The following is a 21,253-nucleotide window of genomic DNA, read 5'->3' on the forward strand; positions in this document are numbered from 1 at the left end:
TTTCAAGCCCAAGAGTAGCACCTCTACAAGTCATATCAGGTGTTTCAAATGCCAAGGGATGGGGCATTATTCCAGAGACTGTCCTAACAAGAAGATGTTTCTTCTTCAAGAAGGAGTAGAGATGTGCTTGTAGACAGTTCAGAGAGTGAACCAGAGTCTGATTTAGGTGAAGAAGGTGAACCAGCAGTCATGGGAGAGATGTTAGTAGCACGCAGAGCTTTAAGTGTTCAGACTCATCTAGATGATCGAGGGCAGCGTGAGAATCTCTTCCACACCCGGTGTATGGTTCAAGACAAGGTCTGCATCTTGATCGTTGATGGTGGTAGTTGTACTAATGCTGCTAGTGAAGAGATGATACAGAAGCTTAATCTCAAGACCACTTCACATCTAAGACCTTATCAGCTACAATGGTTGAATAACAAAGGATCTTTAACAGTTTCGCAGCAAGCGGTAGTGAAACTCACAATTGGGAAGTATGAAGATGAGCTGCTTTGTGATGTGATTCCGATGAAGTCCAGTCATATTCTTTTGGGAAGACCATGGCAGTTTGACAGAAGAGTGTTTCATGATGGCTACACCAACAGGCAGTCATTTGAGTTCAAAGGACGCAGGGTCACTCTTCTACCACTTACACCCAACGAGATATACAAGGATCAGCTTCACATAAACCGCAAGGATACAGAGAAAGTGTCTCACAGCCTGTACATCAATCACAGCGAGTTCAATAAGCTATTTGACCCAGAGATGACCACATTCATGTTTGTCTACAAAGAGACACTCGCTAGTACCAAGCCAGCAGAAGAGCTTCCACGCGAGATGATAGAGATTATAGAGGAGTACAAGGATGTATTTCCAGAAGAGATACCTCCAGGCTTGCCTCCAATACGTGGGATAGAGCATCAGATCGATTTGGTACCAGGTTCAGCTCTACCGAACAGACCAGCTTACAGAACCAATCCTGTAGAGACTAAAGAGCTGCAGAAACAAGTAGAAGAGTTGATGAACAAGGGACACATCAGAGAGAGCCTCAGTCCATGCGCAGTACCAGTCTTGCTCGTACCAAAGAAAGATGGTTCATGGAGGATGTGTGTTGACTGCAGAGCTATTAACAATATCACAGTGAAGTACAGACATCCGATCCCGAGATTAGATGACATGCTGGACGAGCTATGTGGGTCAACAGTCTTCTCAAAGATCGATTTGAAGAGTGGGTATCATCAGATCAGAATGAAGGAAGGAGATGAATGGAAAACAGCTTTCAAGACCAAGCAAGGGCTCTACGAATGGCTAGTCATGCCGTTTGGTCTCACCAATGCTCCTAGCACCTTCATGCGTTTAATGAATCATGCTCTCAGACCTTTCATTGGCGTCTTCGTGGTTGTGTACTTCGACGACATCCTCATCTACAGCAAAGGTCTAGAAGAACACTTAGAACACATCCGCCAAGTTCTAAATGTTCTTCGTTCTCAATCCCTCTTTGCTAATTTTTCTAAATGTTCGTTCTGTACTACTGAGGTTGTCTTTCTAGGCTTTGTTGTCAGTGCAGAAGGAGTTAGAGTGGACGATGAGAAGGTCAAGGCTATTAAGGAGTGGCCAACACCCAAAAACGTGGCAGAAGTCAGGAGCTTTCATGGACTAGCAGGGTTCTACAGGCGATTTGTCCAAGACTTCAGTACTATTGCAGCGCCACTTACAGAAGTTATCAAGAAGGATGTAGGATTCAGATGGGAGGAAGCACAAGAGAAGGCGTTTTCAGCCTTAAAAGAGAAGCTTATCACTGCCCCTATTCTCTTACTTCCTGATTTTATGAAAACTTTTGAGATTGAATGTGATGCCTCCGGAGTGGGTATAGGTGCTGTTTTGATACAGGATAGGAAGCCAGTAGCTTACTTCAGTGAGAAGCTAGGAGGATCGACGCTAAACTATCCTACATATGACAAGGAGCTGTACGCCTTGGTTCGGGCTCTTCAAACGTGGCAGCATTACCTGTGGCCAAAGGAGTTCGTTATTCATACTGATCATGAGTCCTTGAAGAATCTCAAAGGACAACAGAAGCTCAACAAAAGACATGCCAGATGGATGGAGTTCATAGAGACTTTTCCCTACACGGTTAAATACAAGAAAGGTAAGGATAATGTAATCGCAGATGCATTATCCAGGAGGTACACTCTCGTTTCTACCTTGTCTTCTAAGCTTGAAGGTTTTGATAAAATAGTAGAACTTTATGAGACTGACATCGATTTTGCTGAGAGCTATAGCAAATGCCATAAGTTTGCTTTTGAAAACTACTATAGGCAGGATGGATATCTATTTTATAAGGATCGATTGTGCATACCAAGAGGATCCATAAGGGAACTGTTGATTAGAGAAGCTCACGGAGGTGGACTAGCTGGACATTTCGGAGTGTCAAAGACTCTACTTGGACTGCAAGAACACTTCTATTGGCCTCAAATGAAGAAAGACGTTGAGAAAGTCTGTTCTAGGTGCCATATCTGCAAAATGGCCAAGGGTAAAGTACAGCCCAACGGCTTGTACACTCCTCTCCCTATCCCTTCTCAACCTTGGACTCATATTTCTATGGATTTTGTTCTTGGCTTACCTCGAACCAGAAATGGTAGAGATTCGATTTTCGTTGTGGTTGACAGGTTTAGCAAAATGGCTCACTTCATTGCCAGTCACAAGACGGATGATGCTGTTATTGTAGCTAACTTGTTTTTCAGGGAAGTAGTACGTCTGCATGGAATACCTCAAGTAATCGTTTTAGACCGAGATACTAAGTTTCTAGGACACTTCTAGAGAATGCTATGGGCTAAACTCGGAACCAAGCTATCATTCTCAACCACATGTCATCCGCAAACAGATGGGCAAACCGAAGTGGTGAACATGACGCTATCTACACTCCTCAGGACCTTAGTGAAAAGCAATCTCAAGTCATGGGAAGAATGTTTACCACACGTAGAGTTCGCATATAATCACGCTAAGCATTCTGCTACTCTATTCTCTCCTTTTGAAATTGTTTATGGTTTTAATCCACAATTACCTCTAGACTTGATTCCTTTTCCTTTAAGTGTGAAGTGTAGCTTTGATGGCAAAGAAAAGGCTGAACAGGTCATGAGGATACATGCTAAAGCTAAGGAGAACATAGAGAAAAGAACCAAGCAGTACGAGAAACATGCGAACAAGGGCAGAAAGGAGATCGTTTTCGAAGAAGGAGACTTGGTGTGGATTCATCTACGCAAGGATAGGTTCCCAGAAGAGAGGAAAAGCAAGCTTCTACCACGAGCTGATGGTCCATTTGAAGTCATCAAGAAGATCAACGACAACGCCTACCAGATTGATCTTCAAGGTAAGTATAATATATCTTCAACATTCAATGTTTCTGACTTGCTTCCTTATTATGCAGATCCCGATTTGAGGACAAATCCTTTTGAAGAGGGGGAGGATGATATGATCGTGGCCAGCAAGGAGACAGAAGCTGCAGAGAAACCGGAGATCGTGGGAAGGATCACTCGTTCAAGAGCTAAGGAGATGGCCAAGGAAGCTCATGCACTCATAGCTGACGGGTCATTCAATCTACCGAGGATCCAAGTCTTCAACATATCCACCCTGAAGACTTCACCCGGTAATGATAACTAGATAACTTAGGTGTGAAGTTTGTACTCTTTTTCCCATAGTTGAGTTTTGTCCCAATGGGTTTTCTCGGTATGGTTTTTAATGAGGCAAATGGATCACTACGTCGAGTTATTTAGAAGTCATTACCAATAGGGGATAATGTACAAGTCACCATGACTTCTGTACTAATACAAGTGACTTCTGTACTACTACAGATCACCTAGACGCTTCGTTGTTTTCTTATTTCCTTTACACGCCTTGTTGTTTTATTTTGAACTTCCTGTTGTTTGGAGTGTCAAGCCTTAGGGTTAATTATAAAACCCAAAAGTGACGCCTCCTTGTTGGGTAGCGACGAAGTTTTATGTAATAAGTATTGTTGAATCTTTCTTCTCTCAATCCGAACTCGTGAATGCGTTCATTATTCCGAGTTTCTAAACACTTTCTGATTAAGAAACTCTTCACTTTATTTTCGAATCCATCTAACACTTCTCACCATCGAATCATTGCTTTTCTCTCTCGAACATCACCTGCCGTCACTCGCAATCCACTTGTGCATCATCACCATCAATTCACGTCGCCTCTTACCTGTCATCAGCCTCCATCAGAGTTTCATCCTAGGGAGTTCGTATTAAACTTGATGATTGATGTGTAGTGATATGAAATGAGATTGTGTTTGGGGACACGAACATGGGATTTGTTTCGTGCCTCGTGATGGGCGGACCTGGGATTGGTTTGTACCTGGTAATTGGACGAACAGGATATTTGTTTCATACCTGGCGATTGGATGGGATTTGTTTCGTACCTCGCGATTGGATGGGATTTTTCTCCTGCCATGCTAAGCCGATGGGATTTTGGTAATGGGCTTAGTTTTGAAATTGTAATTAGGCTTGTTATTAGATCTTTCAGATTCATTTTTTGCCTATATTCTGTATATTTATTCTAATTCGGTTAAAATAAACCGAAATAGAAAAAAATCGGTTTAGTTCAGAAAACATTTTAGAGCAGATAACTAACCTGAATAAACCAATTATCGAATAACCCGAACCAAATTTTATTTCGGGTTAATTCGGCAAAATTTTGAAAACCGAAATTTTGAAAAACCGAATAACCCGATTAAACTAAACGCCCATGCCTAATAATAATTCTCAATAATATTTAGTAGGAAAAAAACAAAAAAAATGTTTCTAATGGCATTTTCATGTAATTTTCTACAAAATTAATGTCTATATTAACATTTTTACAGCAGTTTTATCAAAGTAGTCTTGAAGTTTGAAAGTATTTACAACCAATGCCATTATCATTAAAACATATTATTAAAAAATTAAAAGGTAAAATTGAAATATGCAAAAATAAGGTATGTGAATCGAGTATATCCTCCTATCCATCCAAAAATCTTGACTCATGTTCCTAAATTATCTCCACTTCCCAGCCTAATTTTCTGCAAAACTAAACAAATTTTTTGTCATTCCAATATTATAGGAAACTCTATATTTGCTCCAACCAATCCTATTTAATTATTTTAAAGTTTTAATTTTAAAATAAATTCCTCCAGATTTCCTGTCTTCAATATATAGAATTTTCTACATTATTAAAAATATAATATAGTTGTAGTTACATCATTATTCAATGACATCTAATTTGCACAAAGTTATTTAATTTCTATAACATTCTTCTTCAAGTTTAATTAGATTTAGAAAAACTAATCACTAATCGATTATGCTCGTGAATCTAATGGAAAGAAGCAAAGATTACATGCTCATGAATTTATATTCGTGGCCATGCCTTTTAGGTATGAAGTTAACTATCTTTTAATGTCTATATTTAAGATTTTTTTATATACAAATGGAATAGTAAATTATCGATTTAGTATGAAGTTAAGTCTTATGTTACCTATTTTACTCTGAATTTGTTATTTTCTATATAGTTAATAAAATTTTATAAAAGATTTAAAATATTATATTTAATAAACTTTAATAAATTTATTATGAGACAGGTCATGATCGATATTCTTATAAATTTAGAATATAATTACTCTATCACCACGACCTGCGCTGTATCGTTAAAAGAAGGTACTCATGGTTTTCATGGTTAAGTCTATGCAGATTAACAGTTGCAAAGTTTCCTTTGCAGTACAAATATGGTTCAGTCTATGCAGATTTATCAAATTTAAAATGGATTCGACCGCACTTTTTCAGTATAACTTTTTTTGGAATAAAAACTTGACCAAAGAAAAAGAATTAGGGGCTATAGGATTGGATCGGTGAAATTGGTCAGAAAACCAATGACATTTGATTGTAATTTTTTACAAAACTAATGTTAGTTTGATAACTGTGTTTACTATTAATAGGAGGGATAACATTAGTTATCAAAAAAAATAAAATACAAGTAAAACAAAATGATCTATTTGTTTGCCACGAGTGTAAATATTAAATACTACAAGTTCTAGGTGTGGATTGGGCTCTAGTTTTCTGTGTTTACTTTATTACTTTGTTTTTGCTGTCGTTAAATTAACATAACTTTATAATTGGTTAAGATAGAGTAACACAAAAAAAAATTGTTTCTTGTTAAATACTTAAATTAACAGATTTTAATAATTTTCACAAAAACATTTTTTTTTTTGATAAATTTTCCACAAAATAATATTCAGTTACTAAAATATTTAGAAAGTTATAAATAAGAATTTCAATTACGGGTTTGTTTCCTTTTAATTAATTTATTAAATAAATCAATTCGAGCCAAATTTTTAGAAATGGATTTGTTTAAACCGGTTCGTTTCACGCCCTAACTGACTAAAAAAATTATACAGTATTTCCTGAGAAACGACATCGATCAGTGTGTTTCACGCCGGCTTGGTACTGTAGGCATCTGATTCTCACTTACGCTCCTTTTTGTTCATCTTTCTCTAAACCAATCTGTGAACGAACTTGTTCGTCTCTGCAAGGAGGAGTCTCCACAGTTCCATCCATGTCTGGTGAAGGAGACACGACCCTCAAAGCTATCTGCTACAAGCCTGGCTCTCTCCAGTTGCTTGACCAGGTTCTCTAAACCCCTTTCACTTCTATAAAGTTTTCGAATTTTTTTACCTTTTCCCAATCTGTTTTGTTGAAAACGTATTTCAATTTGGTCTAAATTGATAACAGAGGAAGCTTCCTTTGGAGACAACTTACTTAGAGATCCGTGATGCTTCAGATGGATGGTTAAAGTCCTTACCTTTTTGATTTTTAGATTCTCTGAATTCTGCAGAAAAAAAGTTAGTAAATTTGATGTTTTTTTTAACAGGAGTGCTATACAGGAAATGGTTGTACGTGGTGCTCCTGCTATAGCCATTGCTGCAGCACTTGCTTTGGCTGTGGAAGTCTTCAACTTTAATGGTTTTGATGGATCATCTGCAGATGCTGTTGCGTTTCTTGAGAAGAAGTTGGATTATTTAGTTTCAAGGTACTGATTTGGAATGGATCATTTGATCAATTTTTAGTATCTTGGTGCTTGTTTCTTTGATTTCTAATTTCTTTGCTCTCTATATGCTTCTTTAGCCGGCCAACAGCAGTGAATCTTGCAGATGCTGCATTGAAACTTAAAAAAGTTATAGCAAATGCTTTGGCTATTTCGACTGAAACCAACTCTATTTTCAAGGTAACAGTCCGTAACACCAAGTTTTTATACACAAAGAGTGAGCCTTTTTTTTGCTTTTGTAAGTTTAGTTCATTCGATGTGCTTGTTGTTCTTCAGGCATATATTAAAGCTGCTGAGGATATGCTTGAGGATGATGTCGCTTCAAACAAAGCAATAGGAGCCTTTGGTTCTAGCTTGTTGAGGCAACAAGCCAAGAATCCTGACAAGCTTTCTATTCTGACCCATTGCAACACTGGCAGGTATGGATTTAGATAGATTCTGAATTGCATAGATACACAGACATGTATATCTATGTTCTGAAAAACTAACTCAAGTTGAGTAATAGCATGTTACTTACTACATATAAGCCTGCAGTTTCAACCAAATCGATTTGTGTCAGTCAGATAGTAACTAAGAATTTCCTTTTCTATGTAGCCTTGCTACTGCTGGATATGGAACTGCGCTCGGGGTCATTCGCGCACTCCACACTCAAGGATTCTTAGAAAGGGCATACTGCACAGAAACTCGTCCATTCAATCAAGTAAAACGCATTAGTTGATGCTCTTTCTTTTTGAATATTAATAATCATCAAAAGAGCCTTTTAAGAATAAGAATCCGTAGAAATGTAGAATATTATAAGTTGTTTGGGAAGATAAGTACCTGTAGTTTGACATTTGTATCAAGTACTTTAATACCTTGATCTATAGTAGATACTCCCCTGGATCCATTGTTTTATATGGTTTTCATATCTCTGTTGAACTGTTGTTGGAAAGTCTTTTGAATTACTAAAAATGACAATTGACAGGGATCGAGGCTTACAGCGTTTGAGTTGGTGCATGAGAAAATCCCTGCAACTCTCATTGCAGACTCAGCTGCAGCTGCACTGATGAAAGATGGTCGTGTGGATGGTGTCATCGTTGGAGCAGATCGCGTGGCTTCAAATGGTACACTCGAACACCTTAGATAATCCATTTTACTCTACCGAGTCTGATTCCTTTTGTATGAATCACTTCACTTTTAAACCAATTAAATTCATATATTTCAGGTGATACTGCTAACAAGATTGGGACTTACAGTCTTGCCCTGTGCGCAAAACATCACGGGATCCCATTTTACGTCGCTGCACCTCTTACCTCAGTTGATCTCTCACTTTCGTCTGGAAAAGAAATCGTGATAGAAGAAAGATCTCCGAAGGAGTTGCTGCACACACATGGAGGACTTGGTGAACGCATTGCAGCACCAGGGATCTCGGTTTGGAACCCAGCTTTTGATGCGACTCCAGCAGAGCTGATTGCGGGAATCATAACTGAGAAGGTTCGTTTTCCAAAAGCTTACTTGTTCTAAGTTTATTCTGAGGTTTGAACAAAACCGGAAGATTTTTATAATCATCTCAATCCTCAACGTGTCTTGTCTGCAGGGGGTCATAACTAAGAATAGCAATGATGCATTTGACATAAGCAGCTTTGCGCAGAAGATGACATGAAACTCATCTGGTTGAAGTAAAGAGTCGGCATTGCGATTTGCGGATGTTCCCCTTTCTGTATACTTGCATTAAAGCAAATTACTTTGTAATGTTTGAAGTTTGAACTACTAAAGTACACTGGTAAAAATTGTCTGAAAATAAGAAATAATCAACAAGGAAAACGTCATCTGCAGTCACTTTCTTCTGTATTTTAAATTTAGTAGTTCTTATAAACAAAAAGAAATAAATTTAAAATGTAGTTATCAAACATAAAACAGTGGGAACGAACACGAGAATTAGAGTACGAATATGAGATCAGGTATACTCACCCCATGTGCACAAGTAGTCAAGTATTACATGTTAACGAACCCCTAATACTTCGTTAAGTGTATACGTACTCCTTGTCTTGTGTCTTTATCTTTAATACGTACTATTATACACTAGACATGGAACACATATACACTAAACGGAGGACTCATATAAAGCAAAAAAGTGTTAACATGATAAATAGTGAGTGTACTGTTATGTGAACAAGTATTACGTGCTAATAACCGGCCCCTAGTACTTGGAATAATAGATAATTGTTGGACATCAAAAAGTACTGTGCACGCCAAAAAAAAATACGAAAACAAGTCTGGTGGTACCGACGCTAAAAAGAGAGAACGTATAAGCGATAGGATTTTGGTTATAGATTTGCAAAATCTAACAAAAATTTTCTCATTAATTCTCAAAAAAAATTTTAAAATAAAATCATACTGTAATAATTTTTTGGATGAAAAAATTGTAGTAAAATCAAATTAAAAGATTTAAGGGAAAAAAGAAAAAAAGTAAAGTTTTCTATTCTCCTAATTTAAATAGTGAATGGTTCTATACACCAAATAAAGTTTTTAAAACTGTCCAATTCTCCAATCAACCCTTGAATTTACATGTATAAGAAACTAGAAAATGTTCATATGGGCTTTCACATGCATGTTTTCTCAAATAAAATATGTTCACCAAGATTTGACTAGATATTTTTTAAAAAATATTTGTTAAAGACTAGATTTATTAAATAATTTTAACCTCTTACAAAAATTAAAAGGAAAAAATAATAAGAAATATTTTTTTCAAAATATAGAAAATAAATTATTTTATGCTAACTTTTATTGAATCCAATAATACACAGGTAATATAAGACTAAGCAAAAAAAATTAATAATCCAATGATGGAAAATATCTTAATTAATGTTGATATTGACTATAAAAATAGAATACATTGGATATACATTTATTAAAAGATAGTGACATAAGGACTAAGATAGGAAACATATCTACAGGTTTTTAATGTTTGAAACTTGGACGGTATAGATCTTTCAAACTTGATCTAACGGCCTTTATTTTCCATAAAAAAAGTAGAGCCCTTGCAAAACTCTTTAAATATGAGTTCATACTCTGTCATTTTCTTCACACTGAAAAGATAATAATAATATTCACTTGGTTTCAAACATTTGTTTTCATATATTCTCTCATCAGCATTTCTCCCCAGCCTCTTGTTTCTTCAAAATGTGAGTGATGTATCAATATATATATATTTTCAATATTTTACTCGTGTTTATGTTTGGATACATATTGTTTATGTGTGTATTTGCTTTGATTAGATCTTCACTGATTTACGTATTTAAAGTTTAATCTATTCCTGTCAAAAAGTTAGATATAGAATCTAGTTTCTCGCGTCGTTTATTAATGTTCACTAGGCTTATTATTACCATATTCTAGTATGAAATCTTACCAATCAAATTTATGTTGTTGATGCATGTCTTAATTTTGCTCAGATTGAAAGAGGACGTGGTCGACCAGTGAGTTCACAAATCTCGACAAAAAAAAAGGTTGAAGATGAGTGGTAGACGTAACGAATCAATTCCATACTTTCTAGGTGGAATCAGTGAGAAGGATCAAGAGACGGGAAACCATGCGCTAGTGACTAGTCTGATGACGCGCTTCGACGCAACAAGGAGACGTTTGAGCCAAAGTGGGAATGTGCATGGTGAGGTTGCAACAGCCATAAGTAATTTTAAGAGACTCAAACTGTGTACAAACACAAGAAAGCGATTCGGTTCCGTTCCCGGAGTTGATGTAGGAGACATCTTTTTCATCTGGGGTGAAATGGGTTTGGTCGGGCTCCATTCAGCCCCTGTTGGAGTTGAGTTAATAGGAGTCGAAGGCAGCGGAGAGAATACACCAATTGCTGTAAGTGTAGTCTCTTCAGGGGAAAATGCTGATAAAACTGATGATCCCGATTCATTAATATTTACAGGGTTTGGTGGTACAACCAAGTTTCATGATCATCAGCCATCAGACCAAAAGCTTGAGGGGTTGAATATCCCACTAGAGGCAGCTCTTCGGAAGAGAAGTGCCGTGAGAGTGATAAGAGGTATGAAGGTTGAAAAAAGGACAAATGGTAAGATTTACGTATACGATGGAATATATATCATTACAAGTATGTGGGAAGAGAAAGGTCAAAATGGGTTCAAGGTGTTCAAATTCAAATTGGTGAGGCAACCTCATCAAAAACATGCTTTTGGTATTTGGAAATCAGTACAACAATGGAAGAATGGTTTGACTACAAGACCAGGTCTTATTCTTGAAGATCTCTCTAATGGAGCTGAGAATCTAAAGGTATCTGTGGTGAATGAAGTTGATGAGGAGAAGAACGGTCCTGCCTTGTTTACTTATGTGACATCACTCAAACATGCAGTTATAAATATTCAACCGCTGGTTGATCGTTGCACTTGTCCACAGGGGTCATGTGCTTCGAGAAGTGGTAATTGTGCATGTGTTCAGAGAAATGTAGGCGGCTTACCTTGCGTTGAGAACGCTTTGGTCACTCGTGGACCCATGGTTTTCGAATGTGGTGGGTCGTGTGCTTGTTCTGATAAATGCAAAAATAAAATGATTCAGACCGAGTTGAACTTCAGTTTCGAAGTGTTTAAGACAATGCATTGTGGCTGGGGTTTAAGGTCATGGGATCCTATTCGAGCAGGAAGCTTCATTTGCGAATTTGCTGGTGACAAGATCATAGAAAAAGGTGAAGAAGAGGATGATTATATATTCGATACTTCAATGGTTTATAACTCGTTTAAGTGGAATTATGAACCTGAGCTTGTTGGTGAGGATGCTTCAAATAAAGTCTCTGAGGCGATTCGTGTTAACTTATCATTGCTGATTAGTGCAAAGAAGTCAGGAAATGTGGCTCGATTTATGAACCATAGTTGCTCACCCAACGTTTTCTGGCAGCCGATTGCTCGTGAACAAAATGGTTTATGGTGTATTTACATTGGATTTTTCGCAATGAAGCATATACCTCCATTAACAGAGTTAACATATGATTATGGAGCATCTCCAGGAGTTGGGAAGAAGATTTGTCTATGTCGATCAAAGACATGTTGTGGTTTATTTGGATAGCGATTTTTTGTATTATTGAGTCATCATCTTTGTCAGAATTTTTTTTCTTTCTACATTCTCTATAATCTTGTATTCCCTTTCTTTTACTAAATAAACTGAGCTCTTTTGTTATACATATATGATTTCCAACTTCTTGGATTCCCTTTTTCTTGAATAAAAAAAAATCCTGCGAAGGTAGAAGATTTTATATTATTAAGACTCTTTTATTTTTGAATTGTATTCCACATTGTAACAATGCATGTGCCGACACGAAACTCTATTTTTCCATATAAAGTCAAAACCCTCTTACAATAAAAGGAGTTAAATCTTACAATCTATCTCAAAACGGCATTGGTTAAAGATAGATTAATAGGATATAACATTGCTCGGATTCAAACTCTACATGTAAGCGGATAAAGAAAGAATCCAGCGCCAGCTCCTCAACCTTAGATGAATAATATGAATGCTTCAAACTAAATTTTAAGCAGTACCTCCTAGAAAACTCGAGGCAGCTTACCCAAGATCCATCAACTTGACAATCGAGTGAGTCGATGGCTTAGCTTTGGTTGGGTGATCCTAGTTGGTGTTATCTTTTTGATCTTCTAGAATCAATCACTTCTCAAAGGTTGGCTATCCGAAACTATTTCTCCTCTTATATTATCTACTATGGAAAGTCCACCGGATGAATGTCCATATTCTCAAAAGCTTTGGTATTATAGGTCATCTCCAAAGGGAGATCCATGTCAAAGATCCATCTATTTTTAACTATAAAAATGAAATCAATAATACAAAAAGAAAAAAGAATAGATACGGGTTTAACTTAGGAGCTTTTGGATTTTTTTTCTTTTTCTTTCAGAACACCATACGTGTCATTGTGTTGTTGGTGGGGCATGAAAGTTGGATAAAACTCCCTTCATAGATTCATTGATATACATGGCTTTATATATATAGAGAGAGAGAGAGTGAGAGTGAGAGTGAGAGTGAGAGTGAGAGTGAGAGTGAGAGTGAGAGTGAGTGGCGAGTCCTGAGGATGATGAGGACAACGCAGAAATGTTTAGACAATTCTGACTTTGAGATTCTTTCAAGACTCACCGTCAGATTGAGGCGAGTCTACGTGTCATCATCTGGCATGTTCAAACATTTGCCGCCATATTTCCCTCCTCAAAAACCAATCTTTTTAAACCGGATTGCGAATTAGAATACCTTTTCAAACATTTGATCCGAATGGACAATAAATTAACAATTTATATCATTATATATTTTACAAAAATAAATATTAAAAAACAATTCATACTTAAAATTATGTTGTCAGACAATAATCATGAAGTGATTAAATATTTTAAACTATTAAGATATAAATTTAATGATTGAACAAATTAAAAATGCATCATTATCTAATTTTAGTTATTTTTATCACTATTTTATACTATATGTATCCGCAGGCAATCCTAAAATCATCCACCGTGATATCAAGGCGTCAAACATATTGATTGATTTCTAATTTGAAACAAAGCTATGGTTTATCTTTTTTTTCTTCTTCCTTTTTAATATTCCATGCATAAAGGCATAATATGTAACTTCGTCTTTCTGATATTTTCGAGATGCATATATGTATTTTGTGTCTCTCTTGACTCTTTTAGGTTGCTGATTTTGGTCTTGCCAAGATTGCAATTCTGATACAAACACTCATGGGAACCTTTGGGTAAAGATAAATATTGAAGCTACTAAATATTTACATTTACGTTCGTAGTTTCATAGTTTGTGTGAATGTTTACATATTTTGAACTTTTTGGTGTTGGATTTTAGGTATTTGGCTCCAGAATATGCTTCAAGCGGAAAGCTCACAGAAAAAGCTGACGTCTTCTCATTTGGTGTTGTGCTTTTGGAGCTAATAACCGGGCGTCGCCCTATTGATGCAAATAATGTCCATGCAGATAACAGCTTGGTTGATTAGGTAATTAATATCACTAGAAACAATCTTAACCTACGTTACAATATCTATGTCTGTGGATAATTGGAACAGATCCAGACGACCTTTGCTTAACCAAGTATCCGAGGTAGGCAACTTTGAAGCAGTGGTTGATACGAAGCTGAATAATGAGTATGACAGAGAAGAAATGGCTCGCATGGTTGCTTGTGCAGCAGCTTGTGTCAGCTCGCCGTAGACCTCGCATGGACCAGGTAACTTATTAATCATTTTTTTTTAACTAAGGGTTGACATTTGGTTTTCCTGTTTTCAAATATTTATATTGAACTATAAACCTAAAATAAAAAGATTTGTTTTTTTTTGGCTTTGAATACAAAAAAATCTGTCAAAAAATATATATAAACTAGTAGTCACTCTGTGCTACACATGAATTTAATTTACATTGTTTTTAGATTTCTTTGTGACTGTAGAAATTATTTTTTTTTATTTGTTTATTGAGTAATGATTGTTAGTTAAGATAATATTAGTTAAATAAAAATATTATGTGAGATTTGAGATATGAGAGTTAGTAAAATATGTATCTTTTTATTTATAATAAAAATTGTAGTTAAAAGCGTATGAAAAATTATTATTTAATTGGGTAATAAATACACTAATTTTTATATCATTTTTTATTGGTCAAAATATTAAAACAGCAGGGATAAAACTGGAATATCACCAAACATTTTTATTGAAAACCACCTAAAATGACAACTAAATCAAAACGGAGGGAGTATTTAATTGTTATAGGAGTCACATAATTAAACTATGTGAGAGTTATAGATATGCTCATTACATATTATTATATTTTCTTATATATGTAATATTTCTAAATTTTATTATTAATTATTGATTGCAGTACTATAAATACTATGACAGTTACAAAAATAAGAGTGAGTACAAAATATTGGTTTGATGAGATGGAATAGAAAAGTGAATAAAAATGTGTCTGGTTTATAAAATACATTATTGTGAATTAATAACTAAAAATGTCTGTTTTTAAAATATATTCAATTCTCATTTAGTTATTTAGAATTTTTTTTTATTAAAATAGACTTTAGTTTATTTTAAATGGATTGCAAATGAAATAAATAATGTAATATCAAGATCATGTGAATTATTTATATTAAGGTGTGGAAATAAAACAACCATTTATTACTCGACATTATCCTATACAACCCAACTATATATATATATATATATATATATATATATATATATATATATATTAATCTTATATCTTTAAAGTATTTAATCATCAAATTATTTGTTAAGAGAAAATTTTATTATGTAAACTCAATTGAATAAATTTGTTACACTAAAAATTTAAAGAAAAAAAAATGACGCTTGTGAAAGAAGAGAGCATCAAATGACAACCTTTTAGAGCTTGCCAAAAAAAACTTTACTTTATTATTCAATGATATAATATAGTACGGCTTCTTTCAATTCTTACTCTAAGAATCTGACGCATGTGTCATTTTTTAAAACTTAATCAAATCATTATCTATTTAGTTGTATCTAATTATATCATTATATATTAAAATTCTTTTAAAATCAAATACACATGCAATTATTTATTTTCTTTTATAAATGTTTTAAAATGATTGCATAAATCATCACAAGATGAACAATAGTAAAGATAATTTGCATTTTTGGAAAACAAATTCAAGATTTAGTAAGATAATATTTCTTCTAAAGTTAGGAACTTCCCGAAAACTGATGATCCGAACAATGATATTATTGTTATCGATGTTTTGTTGTCTGTTGGAGATTGAATCGAGGATAGAATAGAAATTTAGTGTTTTAGTTTTCACAATAGCATTTGACCAAAAAATATGTTTCACAATAGTCTGAAGAGGATGTGTTTTAACCAAACATTTTTATTGAAAACCATCTAAAACGACAACTAAATCAAAACGGAGGGAGTATTTCATTGTTATAGGAGTCACATAAACTATGTGACAGTTATAGATATGCAATCATTACATAGTAATATATTTTCTTATATATGCAATATTTCTAAATGTTATTATTAATTATTGATTGCATTACTATAAATACTATGAAAGTAAAAAAATAAGAGTTAGTACAAAATATTGGTTTGGTGAGATGGAATAGAAAAGTGAATAAAAATGTGTCAGGTTTATAAAATACATCATTGTGAATTTATAACTAAAAATGTTTGTTGTTTAAATATATTCAATTCTCATTTAGTTATTTAGAACTTTTTTTTATTAAAATAGACTTTAGTTAATTTTAAATGGATTAAAAATGAAATAAATAATGTAATATCAAGATCATGTGAATTATTTATATTAAGGTGTGGAAATCAAACATCCATTTATTACTCGACATTATCCTATACAACCCAAATATATATATATGTATATATATATATTATAATCTTATATCTTTAAAGTATTTAATCATCAAATTATTTGTTAAGAGAAATTTTTATTATGTAAACTAAATTGAATAAATTTGTTACACTAAAAATTTAAAGAAACAAAATGACGCTTGTGAAAGAAGAGAGCATCAAATGACAACCTTTTAGAGCTTGCCAAAAAAAAACCTTACTTTATTATTAGATGATATAATATAGTACGGCTTCTTTCAATTCTTACTCTAAGAATCTTTGACGCATGTGTCATTTTTAAAAATTTAATCAAATCATTATCTATTTTAATTGTATCTATTGTTATCGGTGTTTTGTTGTCTGTTGGAGATTGAATCGAGGATAGAATAGAAATTTAGTGTTTTAGTTTTCACAATAGCGTTTGACCAAAAAATGTGTTTTCACAATAGTCTGAAAGAGGATGTGTTTGTACGGTAATAAGTTGTTTTTAGAAAACCAAGCTTTATAGAATGTTAGATCCTTTAAGAGAGAGAAGGAATTGAAATCAAATATTCATGATCATAAATTCGAAAGTGTTTCAAAATAATAAGTTAAAAATGAGAAGTAATATAAACAAAAATGAAAAACTGAGGAAAGTAATGGGTAGATATAAAGCAGTGTAAAAAATCATGGTATTATTTCAAATCAAAACATAACTGATTGTGTTCAGAGACCCCTTGTGTTCATAATATATTCTGAAATGTCTAATATGAAAACTTTTAAATTTTATGTAATTCAAAAATACCATAACGTTTGAAATAATAATTCTGAATCAAATAAAATAATTATAGAATTAGATCAAAACCATCTCACAATCTTACGTAATTTTTCCAGAAGTAAGCTCAAAATTTTAATTTTATATATATATATATATATATATATATATATATATATATTTTAAAAAGTTAAACTAATTGACTTAAATAATACCATCCCACCATCTTACTTAAATTTGATTATGCTTGTGACCGTGAAAATCAAGATTCAAATACAGAAATTAAACCCAAGAATTCAAACCCATAAATTTAATTCAGTGTTGGTAACCACAAACTAATATATATGGTGGTTATAGATTCTTGGAGACTGCATGTGTTTCTGATTGAAGAAGGGAGGAAGAAAATGTTGATGGTCCAAACTACAAATGAGTTTAGTTAATTAGGTCCAAACTAAAAAATACAGATGTCAGAAATATAGTAAGTCAAGTGTCATCTCCTTAGCTAAAGTTAAGAAAACCATTCTCATATATTATATAAGATACCTAATTTTAATTAAAAAAATATTTATATACGTTGTATAGTTATATTTGTTTATAGTATAAGAATAACAATATATAACAGTACATGTACGTAATACTAACTTCGATTTGGGTTCTGTTTTTTTTTTTTGCCTAGCTTAGTCTTCTCATATAACTTTGCAACACCACTTAATTAAAAACTGACTTGAAACTACAAATGTGCCAACATGCAATTTTTAGCTACATTATTTTGTAAAATCAATACAATAAAACTTCTTCGTTTTTCACCAAGTGCTGACAGCTCAGCTTTTGTATTGAAGGAGAGACTGACACATCTTAAAAAATCTGGAACCAATTAAATTATAACAATAATACAACTCATTTTTTTTTTGCCAAGAGGGACACATTGATATTTTCTTCTTTCTACTGATCGGTTTCTTCTTCTTCTTTCTATCGCCCAATTTTAGTATTGATTTCTTCTTTAGTCGGAAACGACGGTAGTAGCGGTGGAGGTCTTAGCGGATTCGTCGGGAAGATTAATTCAAGTATTCGTAACTCTTATATCGGCTTCTCGACAAAGCTGCCTCCTGGACTTCCTGCTCCTAGAAAGAAAGAACAGCCGTCGATTCGGTGTAGGAATGGGGAATTAATCGGTTGTGTGCTTCTGGGAGGGTTGACATAGGAATGAACCTCGATTCCGACGACATGAGACAACATGTGGAATCAAGTTTTCGCCCTAAGTGTAAAACATGTTAAACAGCTGGTGATTGAGTATGGAATTCTTGTACATTTGATTTGCCATTAAATGAATGTAATAGGAACCGACCATTTTGAAGGCATTCATCCTGCATTTTATGATGAGGTTGGCATTCAATAGCAAATCTAAGCACCCAAAGATGCCCGTGATTTGATCTATTTTATCTATTTCAACACGCTATGTTACTCAGATGCTATGTTCTATTTCTTCTGTTTTTACTAATCCATATTTGAAAGATATTAATATACATTTGATTAAAAATATTCTTGTTGCTTCATCTGTAGTTGACAACATGTGTAGTCGCTATCCAAATGCCACCGAAGTGAATATTTATGGTGCTCCTGCTGGTAACGCTCTGGCTAAGAAAGATGCTACCACTTTGAGGTATCTCTATTATTAAGCTTTCATATATCGTAATGATTTTGATTTGTTTCAGGTATCTTGAGGTCTAAAGTCTAAACTATAGGAAATGGTCGTATCAGTGAAAACTTTTTCAAGGCATTGGGGGAGTCTAATATGTTGAGGAGTGTGTGTAAATGAGGCTATTCTGGAAATGGTTCCTAGGAAATACACCTGAATCATGATAGGCTACGCAAACTTAAAATTACGAAATGCCGCGTTATGCGCTTGTCTATCAGGTGAATTTGTTTTTAGTAAATAATTTTCAATCTTAATCGTTTATGTGTATTCCATTCTTAATAAATATTATTTTTCTTTCTTTCGGGTGTCGACAACTCATGTCTTTATCATTAAAAAGAAGTAATATGTCACAGGCCATGATTAACTATCTACTCTTCTAACTTTTTGATATAGCCTCATGCCATAAGATTTTGGATGCTGCTATTCGTTCAACTGTCATTTTGTGTCCTTAGTTAGAGTCACTAGACGTTTCTAACTGTTCATGTGTCAGTGATGAAACTTTGCGCCATATAGCCCAAGCTTGTGCTAATCTGCATATTTTTAATGCTTCATACTACCAAATATATCTCTTTAGGTTGGTCCTGTTAGTTATCTTCTTCGCTCCCTCCCTTTTGTTGTCTCATTCTCTATTTTCTCCTGACTTGATTGCCCTTTTGTTCTTTGAAGTCAGCACATTTTCCATTGTTGACTGTTCATAGCTGTGAGGTTATAACATCCGCGTCTATGACTTGGATTGCTAATAGTCCTGCGCTAGAGGTCAATGATCGTTCTACAACCTTTAACTATTTTCTTTTGTTTTCCACACGGTGTGGACTATACCCAATAGCGTATTGTTCTACAATCTTTAAACGAAGACCACATTTTCAGTTGGGTTGGCCACATCCACATAATCTATTGCAGGTTTTGGAGCTTGACAATTGCATTATGTTGACCTATGTATCTTTGTTTCTCTCCTACTTTTATTGTATTGATTTCTCATTTTTTCTAGCTTTATCTCTGTCTTATACTTGTTGATTATAATCGTCTGGTTTGGTATCTATGCCACAAGTCACTATATTGTATGTATTGATTCAGGAAGTTTATATGGCTTAGACCTTAGATAGGCAAACACAATAAGGCCCAAAAAAAAATAAAAAAAAAAGTTCTATTAAACACAATCAAATACTTTATTAACTATAATATTTGATTCTAAACAACATGATCAAAAAAAAAAAACAACATAAAAATAATTATCTGAAAAATACAAAAAAAAAACAACCCCGCAGATAGGGACGAAGTTAAAGTCATCTTCAATCATAACTCATAACGATAAGACTTGTTCAAAATAAAAATATTACCAATGAACATCGTCAAAAACTATAGTAATAATTATTTTTAATTATAAACACCATACAAAAATTATCCAAAAACTAATTAATATAAAAATAAAATTAAAAACAATCTCGCGGCATAGCGCGGTTATTATCCTAGCATATATAGTAATTTGAAATGTTTATAATGCTAATGGAATGAGTGATAGGTGTAAAACAAAAACTAGCAGGTTGCACGTGTGCTAGAAGGAAACATATCACCGTCAGATCTCAACCATGGGATCACACCGGGTCACAGCAATGTGTACGGCTTATCAGGAGGAAGCACGGAATATGACTCGAGCCAAGACAATGAAGGCATGGAACAAGTTTAGGGAAGTGGGACTTGAGACTCAAAATTTCTATAGTAATCCAATTAGTGAATATGATTTGTACCCATCCTGGTGGAGCACCGAGATTCAGACCACACGGGAAATGGAGATGGGCAATGCTAAAAGACCCGGTCAAGGTTACGGTTAGTGAGGTAAGAAAAAAATTACTGGGGTTTTTTTTATTATTATCTGTTTTACTGTAAATATTTGGGTAAATGTCTTAATTAACTCTAATTGAATTACGATCTTATAATGATTTTTGTATTTTTGTATTTTTTTTGTTTCTTCCCCTAAAAGTTAATTGTAATATTAATATTCACTATTCAGATGAGGTTGGATTCTTGAAAGAAGACCAAAAAAAGATTAAGGTTTGAAGTTGAAATGTTATATTTGGGAATTGATCTCTAAATTAGCTGGTTGTGTTTGAAGAACTTATTTATTTGTGGGCTTCTCCTTAAGGCTCGAAATCGTCATCAACTTGACGTTATCTTAGTTCAGAACTATCTTGATAATTGGGTAGGATTCCCCAAACAAGATCCTTGATTGGAATATGATGTGTCAATCACCCACCAAGAAGTAAAAACAAACCCATAAGCAAACCTTCTTCACACATTAGAGTCTTATAGTCTAATCAACAACATGGTTTCTTTTTTTGTTTTTTTTTCTTATAGTCTTTACATGTCAATAAGATACGA

General features: G+C 34.1%; 2 protein-coding genes and 1 pseudogene across 2 annotated transcripts; all 3 read left to right on the forward strand.

Moving 5' to 3' along the window:
• LOC104699113 (methylthioribose-1-phosphate isomerase) lies at positions 6,420 to 8,883 on the forward strand. The gene is made up of 9 exons (XM_010414460.2): positions 6,420 to 6,648; positions 6,753 to 6,808; positions 6,892 to 7,050; positions 7,146 to 7,245; positions 7,342 to 7,484; positions 7,660 to 7,765; positions 8,030 to 8,168; positions 8,270 to 8,538; positions 8,642 to 8,883. The coding sequence occupies exons 1-9, from the start codon at positions 6,577 to 6,579 to the stop codon at positions 8,705 to 8,707; spliced, it is 1,110 nt and encodes a 369-aa protein (XP_010412762.1). The 5' UTR covers positions 6,420 to 6,576; the 3' UTR covers positions 8,708 to 8,883.
• Positions 10,503 to 12,207, forward strand: LOC104699121 (putative inactive histone-lysine N-methyltransferase family member SUVH10). Its single transcript, XM_019243342.1, has one exon. It carries the CDS (start codon positions 10,558 to 10,560, stop codon positions 12,124 to 12,126), a length of 1,569 nt encoding a protein of 522 aa, XP_019098887.1. The 5' UTR covers positions 10,503 to 10,557; the 3' UTR covers positions 12,127 to 12,207.
• LOC104709706 lies at positions 13,794 to 20,706 on the forward strand (annotated as a pseudogene).

This window comes from Camelina sativa, chromosome 1 (genome assembly GCF_000633955.1).
Source record: "Camelina sativa cultivar DH55 chromosome 1, Cs, whole genome shotgun sequence".
Taxonomy (NCBI): domain Eukaryota; kingdom Viridiplantae; phylum Streptophyta; class Magnoliopsida; order Brassicales; family Brassicaceae; genus Camelina; species Camelina sativa.

Excerpts from the sequence above, each read along its gene's own strand:
- LOC104699113 (XM_010414460.2), top strand. The coding sequence starts at position 6,577 with ATGTCTGGTGAAGGAGACACGACCCTCAAAGCTATCTGCTACAAGCCT. Across the intron at positions 7,766-8,029 it reads AAACTCGTCCATTCAATCAA|GGATCGAGGCTTACAGCGTT; the intron begins GTAAAACGCATT and ends GACAATTGACAG. Across the intron at positions 8,539-8,641 it reads CGGGAATCATAACTGAGAAG|GGGGTCATAACTAAGAATAG; the intron begins GTTCGTTTTCCA and ends TCTTGTCTGCAG.
- LOC104699121 (XM_019243342.1), top strand. The coding sequence starts at position 10,558 with ATGAGTGGTAGACGTAACGAATCAATTCCATACTTTCTAGGTGGAATC.